The sequence below is a fragment of the Takifugu flavidus genome, chromosome 12 (assembly GCF_003711565.1).
Source record: "Takifugu flavidus isolate HTHZ2018 chromosome 12, ASM371156v2, whole genome shotgun sequence".
Lineage (NCBI taxonomy): Eukaryota > Metazoa > Chordata > Actinopteri > Tetraodontiformes > Tetraodontidae > Takifugu > Takifugu flavidus.
Genome location: NC_079531.1, coordinates 10846573 through 10856127, shown reverse-complemented (window position 1 = coordinate 10856127; position 9555 = coordinate 10846573). Strand labels below are relative to the sequence as shown.

The 9555-nt window shown below is 40.0% G+C and overlaps 2 protein-coding genes and 1 long non-coding RNA gene across 3 annotated transcripts; 1 reads left to right on the top strand and 2 right to left on the bottom strand.

Annotated features, from left to right (window-relative positions):
- On the bottom strand, window positions 1–3019 carry LOC130534745 (F-box only protein 50-like). The gene is made up of 6 exons (XM_057049249.1): window positions 2708–3019; window positions 1072–1152; window positions 882–978; window positions 677–772; window positions 295–430; window positions 1–214 (listed from the first exon to the last, which is right to left on the bottom strand). Exons 1-6 carry the CDS (start codon window positions 2847–2849, stop codon window positions 68–70), a joined length of 699 nt encoding a protein of 232 aa, XP_056905229.1. The 5' UTR covers window positions 2850–3019; the 3' UTR covers window positions 1–67.
- Window positions 3020–3190: 171 nt separating this feature from the next.
- On the top strand, window positions 3191–4811 carry LOC130534747 (uncharacterized). Its single transcript, XR_008952960.1, has 2 exons — window positions 3191–3405; window positions 4424–4811. It is a non-coding gene; the product is annotated as an uncharacterized LOC130534747 (long non-coding RNA).
- On the bottom strand, window positions 4562–8904 carry LOC130534746 (F-box only protein 50-like). The gene is made up of 6 exons (XM_057049250.1): window positions 8604–8904; window positions 6989–7069; window positions 6799–6895; window positions 6594–6689; window positions 6210–6345; window positions 4562–6127 (listed from the first exon to the last, which is right to left on the bottom strand). The coding sequence occupies exons 1-6, from the start codon at window positions 8743–8745 to the stop codon at window positions 5981–5983; spliced, it is 699 nt and encodes a 232-aa protein (XP_056905230.1). The 5' UTR covers window positions 8746–8904; the 3' UTR covers window positions 4562–5980.
- Window positions 8905–9555: the final 651 nt, after the last annotated feature.

Here is a 9555-nt window from a genome sequence, read left to right as displayed (position 1 = left end):
ATAATTTCATAATTTTAATTCATATGCCATCAAAAACTCCATGGCAGTTTCCTGATTAGGGTTCAGTTTAGGAGCACGATTTACTTGGTCTGACAACCACAGTGCTGTTGGTGCACATGGTTTTGTAGAAGCCATTCAAGAACATGTTCTTCAGTTTGTGGAGGAAGTGGACATATCTCACTCCTGGTCCATAGCTGCAGAACACATGAGACACCTGCAAGCAAACACAGAGAAAGAGAAATTACAGAGGGCAGGAAGACTTCTGATGTGAGAGGAGGTGGGTAGAAGACTCACCTCCTTCCAGGCACGCGAGTCGCGTGAACGGTCCTCAGTGGGGCTGGTGGTGTACTCTGAGATCACTGTGCTTTTGTCTGCACCAAGTAATTTAACTTGCAGCTGGTAGATGGAATCATGTAGCTGACTCTCATACCTGACAGAAATATTTGTTTTTGGTTGGTTGGTTTTGCCAAGCTTTAAGTCAGACTCAAAATCTGGGTTTGATGCTGTGAATTGACTGTAAACAGACATTCAATGGCTAGAATGTTTTTTTTAAAATGGTGCATTTTATGTTCACTTACAGTTTCTATAGTAAGTAACACATTAAAATTACAAAGAGAAGAAATTCATAAGGAGGCCAATAGCTTAGAGTATATAAAGAATGTGCTCGTTGATTTACCAGTCTTGGATATGTATCTCAGGCTGGAAATTATCCAGCAGTTCCTCCCACAATCCCTCTGCCTTCAGATCCACGAGTTGCTCCAAAGAAAACCAGCTGGGAGGAAAGCACAGTCACTAGACTGATCAAATTACATCCCCCAAAACCACTACCATGATTTATTTAATGGGAGGTATACAAGTATAGTTATTATGTTACTACCTACCTGTACCGAGGCAACCGACAGACCACGGCACCTGCTGGGATACCACTTCTATCATAGGGGAGGACCTCTGTGTTTGTGGTCCAACCGCTGAAATCCTCTGAAATCAAGGCAGGCACGTGCACAAAATCATTAGCATACATCCTGCTTTTTTTTTTCAGTTTAAAAAATAATGATTTGTCCTTCTCCTCACCATCGGGCTGGAACCGTGGTGGTCCAAAATCTGGCTCATCAGGTAAATCAGGCTTGTGTGGAGGAATGTCTTTGCTCAAACCTTAGGAAAACAAAGGCAGAGGTAATTTACACTGATCTATCTATCTATCTATCTATCTATCTATCTTTGTATTTTTGTAGCTATATGGATTTAATAAAGCTTGAATTCTGGGGGGAAAGAAACTCCCTATCGAACACGGAAGTAGGACGTTATTCCATATGCCGCTGGAGAAATATAAGTACTTAAGTACAATACTTGATGAGTACTGTATAAACAATTTTGTGATTCATTAAAGCAATATTTGGCAATAGTAATAGACCACTTTCCTGAAGGCAGAAGAGCGAAAATTATCTATACATTATCAACTATCTATAGCAGGGGTGGGGAACCTTTTTCATATCGAGGGCCATTTCAATTTTTATAAAGTCTCCTACTATTACGAACACATACCTAGGGATGCAAAAAAAAGACAAAAAAAAGTCTATAACCACTGTGTTACTAAGTCTCATGATTGCTGCATTTGAGTTTGAATTATTTATTTAGCACACATGCATATAAAATCACCAAAAAAATAGAATAAAATGACAAACAAGTAAAATATGTTTTCATGATCATACAAAACAATAAAAAAAAGAGGTGCAGAGTTGAGGCAAGAGACCCGTACGGGCCTGTTCGAGGCCTCTATTCACAAAAACTGCAATACAACAAGATAATCAAGAAAATAAATTAAAAGAAAGAAAGATAAAGACAATAATAATAACAACTAGAAAGCACTCGGAGAGCGCAGACCTCCGCCAAGCGCAACAATTCCTGGCATATTGTGATTTCCACCATAAATATTAGTCCCACATATACTTTGACTACATATTTAGATTCCTTGACCATAAAAACATACCGTTAGCCACTGGAATCATAACAATATATGTCTTAGTTAAGTAGTTATTCACGAAAAAAAATTCACACTTTGAAACAATTTTACGTTGTCCGGCGCGAGCGCCTCAGCGGCGGCTACGAGGCACGTTCACGTGAGGTTTCAGCTTCGTGGCTATTAATTCACTCATCACAAAACTTGCACGCGTAATATTCTCTCTGTCGGTACATGGTCGTGTGAAAGCTGCTTGTTGAACCTCCAAACTCCGACGAAGAGCGTTAATTTTATCCAAACTCATCTGTCCTTTCAACTCGTCGAGTTTAGCGTGTTTCGCTAAGCATTTTTCGTCCGTGTCAATCAGTTCAGCCCACTACGTACATCACATGCTGTGTTCACTGACCCTGACCTTGACTCGGACATAACATAACCGTCTGTTTTATCTCAGAAAACGGGAAAATATTTCCTCTTGTTACGAAAGAAATTTCAGGATACGAAAGGCAAAAATACGCTACCGCTGCTACTCGCAGCTCGCGGAGTTTAGCGAACGGTCCCACTGTATAAGTGCACATATAAAATATAAAAATCTTATTGCGTTGCGGGCCGGTAGAAATGGTCTCGTAGGCCGTATACGGCCCGGAGGCCGGGGGTTCCCCACCCCTGATCTATAGGTTCAAAAGTTACAGCACACCTCTCCTGCTCGCAGGCTTTAATAGGCTATTTCAAAAGAAAATAGGCTTGAGGTACCGAAAGGTGAAGGATTCCGTAGGAGATTTCTCCCAAACGGTTTGGCTTCATACACGGATTTCCAGTCCAGTCCGTCGGGCATTGGTGCACCCAGCAGTCCCCATTCTGATCCACATCTGTTCTTCCATTCCGCGTCTGACATGGTGCCACAGATCCCAGCAAACACACTGATTAGACCACACCCCGATCCAACTATGTTGCAACTACGGTAACCGGAAATCTTTAAACACGTCCCGTGTAGGAGATTTTTTGTTTGTTTAGCTACAAACTTCCCTTTGAGTCCTGCAGTTGTTTTCCATTTTATTTTTAAGGTACCAATCTAACTTAATAATATGTCAGTACTGGCGTCACCAGTTGACTCCTGCGGAAAGGAGCTGCATTGTTTTAGGCATGAAGAACATGCAAAAATTATTCAATAAAATCAGATTCACTGTTGAAGTAAGTGTCTTTCATTTATTTATTTATTCAACTTTAAGTTACCTTCTTTTTAAATAATATAGATTCTGGTGCCTGGAAGTCAGCTGGGGACTGAAAAGACCCTCGGCCAATCAAAGGGATCCTAACAGAGCCAACGTGTAATATGCTGTTCTGTGATTGGTCCAGCAGCGATAGGGGCGTATCCTGTATGCAGGAGGCTGAAAAAACTGGTTGATCCATTCCTTACAATATGTTGGAGTCGTGATAGCACGTATTTGAAGGTATTATAATTTGCGAATTTTAAAAAATGTCATCAACAAAAAAATCTGTTAAACAACTCTCACTTCTCTACGTCATATAAAAAATACCTTCCTCTTGTGGTCATTTTATTTATAACATCATAGGTTTGGAACAAGAGAACGTAAATTTGGACTGCTTGAGAATTTTCTTCATTTATATTGAGGAAGGTTTGGCACAAAAACTTACTTCTATCTGGGGTGATTTGTTCCTTAATTCTTTGAAATGGGGCATACATTTTTTTTAACGAAAACCTTGAAACATTTGAATATGAATATTTAACAAAAACATACCATTATGTGAGGCAAAAAAGTATGTTCGGACTAATTGATAGTCATCCTCATGTTTTTTGTTGTTTATTTTCTAAAAATGCAACATGACCATGGGTTCAATTTCCTTAAAGGTGCTAGAGATGCAGGGACTCTGACACTCATGACACTCTGTATATTCTCCTACTCTTCCCTACACAGAGGCATTCTACACGCTACCATTCTATACTGACTAGCAACACTCACTACTGTGCAGTCACTCATCTCCTTCACCTGACCTCATCTATAGAGGATGTAGACAATGTGTGTTCCTACCTCTCATGTTCCTGTATTCTTCACCAAGCCATTTACATCATTTTTGTGAGGTCTACTACCATCTGATTCCTGACCTTGTGTCCTGGATACCAGTCATAGTTAGCCAGTGCCGGCTCAAAAATTACACAATAAAAGTATTTAATAGTATTTCTGGTATTCCGTAGTTGCAACATAGTTGCGACAACAGGTTCGCTGTTACCCCCACCACACACACACACACACACACACACTCAGAGCATCACTGCCATTACTGCTCCTACCACCATCACTACTTCTATTACTAATATGATGGATGGATGGATGGATGAGTTGGTTTGGTTTGGTTAGGGTTAGTTGGTTGATTGATTGCCTCAGTTGTATTATTCAGCTCTAAACATTTCTGAAGGTATCACAAAGCTTTATCCCTGTCCTTGTGCAGGTTGAGGCTGATTAGAAACACTCGTTGCAACATCACCCTGGTAACAAACCTGGAGACTGCGGACAACAACAGGAAGTGGAGGTGTCAAGTGACTACCAGAGAAGAGACTGCCGCGGTGTTTCTAGACTTCAGGTCTACTTTTCTGTTTGAAAGTTCTTTATTTGGCAAGAGTTTAATTTTTTCGGCTCTCCCCAAGTGTCCTTTTCAACTGCCCATGGCTCGCATTCTGCTGTGTGTGGTTGTGACCATCGTCCTGGTCACAGTGGGAGTGTTTACATGCAGGAAGGAGAAGAACATAGTCAGAACCTCTGCAGCAGACCACCTCCAGACAGTTACTACTTCTGTGGGGCTTTGAAGTATTTCTAAACTGACGTAACATAAAAGAAAACTTTTTTTAATCTACCTGAACGAAAATGTATCTTGCAGAGTAATTGAAAACAAAGCAATAACAAAAATGATGAATTTTTATTCTGATTATTAGTGGTGACAGTAAATGTGTGTAAAAGGATTTTAATATGATAATAATGATAAATCTTATTTGACTGTGAAATCAACTCAGAATGGTTTGGGGTCATCAGGACTATTGTGCTGCAGTTAACAATGTGAATAATGCTTTATTTTGTGTGAGCCCAACATGTCCAGTAACATACATATATATGGTACTGACTTTGCTAACCTTTTTGTATTTTTGTTTAAACCATCTTCATTTAATAAAGTTTGAATTATGGAGGGGAAAAAATCATTCTAGAACAGTGGTAAACTAGTAGGTCGTGGACCCCCTCCCGAATTAAGAAAAGGCAATCCCGTCATGCGTGACTCCTCTCCGGTAACATTATTGCGGTCAGCTGACCGTATCTTACCCGGATTGGCTGATGTGTAGCTGTATGTTATTTTTTGATCTGCTGAGGAGTTGGAGGAGGTTGGCCCTATGTCATATACCAGTATTGGTGTGACATAATACATCTTCATGTGTGAGAATTACCATTTGTGGCGAGTAAGTGTGAAAAACTTAAAATGTATGTGTTACAATTGAGGGCTTCGCAGAGCAAACTGAAAATCTTTTCCTTTAAAAAAAATTGCTAAACACTCATTGAGGACACCGGACGGACATTTAACCTCTCTACCAGATCTACCAGTTTTGGAGGAGCCGTATGCACCTGGGTCAGAGTCTATCTTTATAGTTGAATGGTGTTATGTTCCTATCTCTATACAGAGAACTGCATTTTACTTACTAACTTTAATTGCCTTGCTATGAATGCTTGCAGTTTTTCAGTATAATATTCTAAATCTAAAGGTATCTCTTCATCTATAGAGGCATTATATTGACCCACCAAATCTAGGCCCATGTTTTTAAAATTGCTTGATATTATTATTTATTATAAATCTATATTTAGAGGTTATAAAACCATATTGAAAGAGGATCGCAAAAAGAAATGCAGTTACGAAGAACACACACTGAACGACAGCCTCAAATTACACAAAGTGACAAAATAATTTCATAATTTTAATTCATATGCCATCAAAAACTCCATGGCAGTTTCCTGATTAGGGTTCAGTTTAGGAGCACGATTTACTTGGTCTGACAACCACAGTGCTGTTGGTGCACATGGTTTTGTAGAAGCCATTCAAGAACATGTTCTTCAGTTTGTGGAGGAAGTGGACATATCTCACTCCTGGTCCATAGCTGCAGAACACATGAGACACCTGCAAGCAAACACAGAGAATGAGAGAAATTACAGAGGGCAGGAAGACTTATGATGTGAGAGGAGGTGGGTAGAAGACTCACCTCCTTCCAGGCACGCGAGTAGCGTGAACGGTCCTCAGTGGGGCTGGTGGTGTACTCTGAGATCACTGTGCTTTTGTCTGCACCAAGTAATTTAACTTGCAGCTGGTAGATGGAATCATGTAGCTGACTCTCATACCTGACAGAAATATTTGTTTTTGGTTGGTTTGGTTTTGCCAAGCTTTAAGTCAGACTCAAAATCTGGGTTTGATGCTGTGAATTGACTGTAAACAGACATTCAATGGCTAGAATGTTTTTTTTAAAATGGTGCATTTTATGTTCACTTACAGTTTCTATAGTAAAGTAACACATTAAAATTACAAAGAGAAGAAATTCATAAGGAGGCCAATAGCTTAGAGTATATAAAGAATGTGCTCGTTGATTTACCAGTCTTGGATATGTATCTCAGGCTGGAAATTATCCAGCAGTTCCTCCCACAATCCCTCTGCCTTCAGATCCACGAGTTGCTCCAAAGAAAACCAGCTGGGAGGAAAGCACAGTCACTAGACTGATCAAATTACATCCCCCAAAACCACTACCATGATTTATTTAATGGGAGGTATACAAGTATAGTTATTATGTTACTACCTACCTGTACCGAGGCAACCGACAGACCACGGCACCTGCTGGGATACCACTTCTATCATAGGGGAGGACCTCTGTGTTTGTGGTCCAACCGCTGAAATCCTCTGAAATCAAGGCAGGCACGTGCACAAAATCATTAGCATACATCCTGCTTTTTTTTTTCAGTTTAAAAAATAATGATTTGTCCTTCTCCTCACCATCGGGCTGGAACCGTGGTGGTCCAAAATCGGGCTCATCAGGTAAATCAGGCTTGTGTGGAGGAATGTCTTTGCTCAAACCTTAGGAAAACAAAGGCAGAGGTAATTTACACTGATCTATCTATCTATCTTTGTATTTTTGTAGCTATATGGATTTAATAAAGCTTGAATTCTGGGGGGAAAGAAACTCCCTATCGAACACGGAAGTAGGACGTTATTCCATATGCCGCTGGAGAAATACTTAAGTACTTAAGTACAATACTTGATGAGTACTGTATAAACAATTTTGTGATTCATTAAAGCAATATTTGGCAATAGTAATAGACCACTTTCCTGAAGGCAGAAGAGCGAAAATTATCTATACATTATCAACTATCTATAGCAGGGGTGGGGAACCTTTTTCATATCGAGGGCCATTTCAATTTTTATAAAGTCCTACTATTACGAACACATACCTAGGGATGCAAAAAAAAGACAAAAAAAAGTCTATAACCACTGTGTTACTAAGTCTCATGATTGCTGCATTTGAGTTTGAATTATTTATTTAGCACACATGCATATAAAATCACCAAAAAAAATAGAATAAAATGACAAACAAGTAAAATATGTTTTCATGATCATACAAAACAATAAAAAAAAGAGGTGCAGAGTTGAGGCAAGAGACCCGTACGGGCCTGTTCGAGGCCTCTATTCACAAAAACTGCAATACAACAAGATAATCAAGAAAATAAATTAAAAGAAAGAAAGATAAAGACAATAATAATAACAACTAGAAAGCACTCGGAGAGCGCAGACCTCCGCCAAGCGCAACAATTCCTGGCATATTGTGATTTCCACCATAATATTAGTCCCACATATACTTTGACTACATATTTAGATTCCTTGACCATAAAAACATACCGTTAGCCACTGGAATCATAACAATATATGTCTTAGTTAAGTAGTTATTCACGAAAAAAAATTCACACTTTGAAACAATTTTACGTTGTCCGGCGCGAGCGCCTCAGCGGCGGCTACGAGGCACGTTCACGTGAGGTTTCAGCTTCGTGGCTATTAATTCACTCATCACAAAACTTGCACGCGTAATATTCTCTCTGTCGGTACATGGTCGTGTGAAAGCTGCTTGTTGAACCTCCAAACTCCGACGAAGAGCGTTAATTTTATCCAAACTCATCTGTCCTTTCAACTCGTCGAGTTTAGCGTGGTTCGCTAAGCATTTCGTCGTCCGTGTCAATCAGTTCAGCCCACTACGTACATCACATGCTGCGTTCACTGACCCTGACCTTGACTCGGACATAACATAACCGTCTGTTTTATCTCAGAAAACGGGAAAATATTTCCTCCTGTTACGAAAGAAATTTCAGGATACGAAAGGCAAAAATACGCTACCGCTGCTACTCGCAGCTCGCGGAGTTTAGCGAACGGTCCCACTGTATAAGTGCACATATAGAATATAAAAATCTTATTGCGTTGCGGGCCGGTAGAAATGGTCTCGTAGGCCGTATACGGCCCGGAGGCCGGGGGTTCCCCACCCCTGATCTATAGGTTCAAAAGTTACAGCACACCTCTCCTGCTCGCAGGTGGGCTATTTCAAAAGAAAATAGGCTTGAGGTACCGAAAGGTGAAGGATTCCGTAGGAGATTTCTCCCAAACGGTTTGGCTTCATACACGGATTTCCAGTCCAGTCCGTCGGGCATTGGTGCACCCAGCAGTCCCCATTCTGATCCACATCTGTTCTTCCATTCCGCGTCTGACATGGTGCCACAGATCCCAGCAAACACACTGATTAGACCACACCCCGATCCAACTATGTTGCAACTACGGTAACCGGAAATCTTTAAACACGTCCCGTGTAGGAGATTTTTTGTTTGTTTAGCTACAAACTTCCCTTTGAGTCCTGCAGTTGTTTTCCATTTTATTTTAAGGTACCAATCTAACTTAATAATATGTCAGTACTGGCGTCACCAGTTGACTCCTGCGGAAAGGAGCTGCATTGTTTTAGGCATGAAGAACATGCAAAAATTATTCAAAAAAAAAAATTATTCTGTTGAAGTAAGTGTCTTTCATTTATTTATTTATTCAACTTTAAGTTACCTTCTTTTTAAATAATATAGATTCTGGTGCCTGGAAGTCAGCTGGGGACTGAAAAGACCCTCGGCCAATCAAAGGGATCCTAACAGAGCCAACGTGTAATATGCTGTTCTGTGATTGGTCCAGCAGCGATAGGGGCGTATCCTGTATGCAGGAGGCTGAAAAAACTGGTTGATCCATTCCTTACAATATGTTGGAGTCGTGATAGCACGTATTTGAAGGTATTATAATTTGCGAATTTTAAAAAATGTCATCAACAAAAAAATCTGTTAAACAACTCTCACTTCTCTACGTCATATAAAAAATACCTTCCTCTTGTGGTCATTTTATTTATAACATCATAGGTTTGGAACAAGAGAACGTAAATTTGGACTGCTTGAGAATTTTCTTCATTTATATTGAGGAAGGTTTGGCACAAAAACGTACTTCTATCTGGGGTGATTTGTTCCTTAATTCTTTGAAATGGGGCATACATT

Bases quoted from the DNA above. Each gene is read 5' to 3' on its own strand.
- LOC130534745 (XM_057049249.1), bottom strand. From the start codon at position 2,849: ATGTCAGACGCGGAATGGAAGAACAGATGTGGATCAGAATGGGGACTG. The intron at 979-1,071 runs GTGAGGAGAAGG...CCTTGATTTCAG, and splicing joins ACCACGGTTCCAGCCCGATG to AGGATTTCAGCGGTTGGACC. The intron at 773-881 runs GTAGGTAGTAAC...CTTTCCTCCCAG, and splicing joins TGTCGGTTGCCTCGGTACAG to CTGGTTTTCTTTGGAGCAAC.
- LOC130534746 (XM_057049250.1), bottom strand. From the start codon at position 8,745: ATGTCAGACGCGGAATGGAAGAACAGATGTGGATCAGAATGGGGACTG. The intron at 6,346-6,593 runs GTAAATCAACGA...TATTTCTGTCAG, and splicing joins GAGATACATATCCAAGACTG to GTATGAGAGTCAGCTACATG. The intron at 6,128-6,209 runs GTGAGTCTTCTA...GTTTGCTTGCAG, and splicing joins ACTCGCGTGCCTGGAAGGAG to GTGTCTCATGTGTTCTGCAG.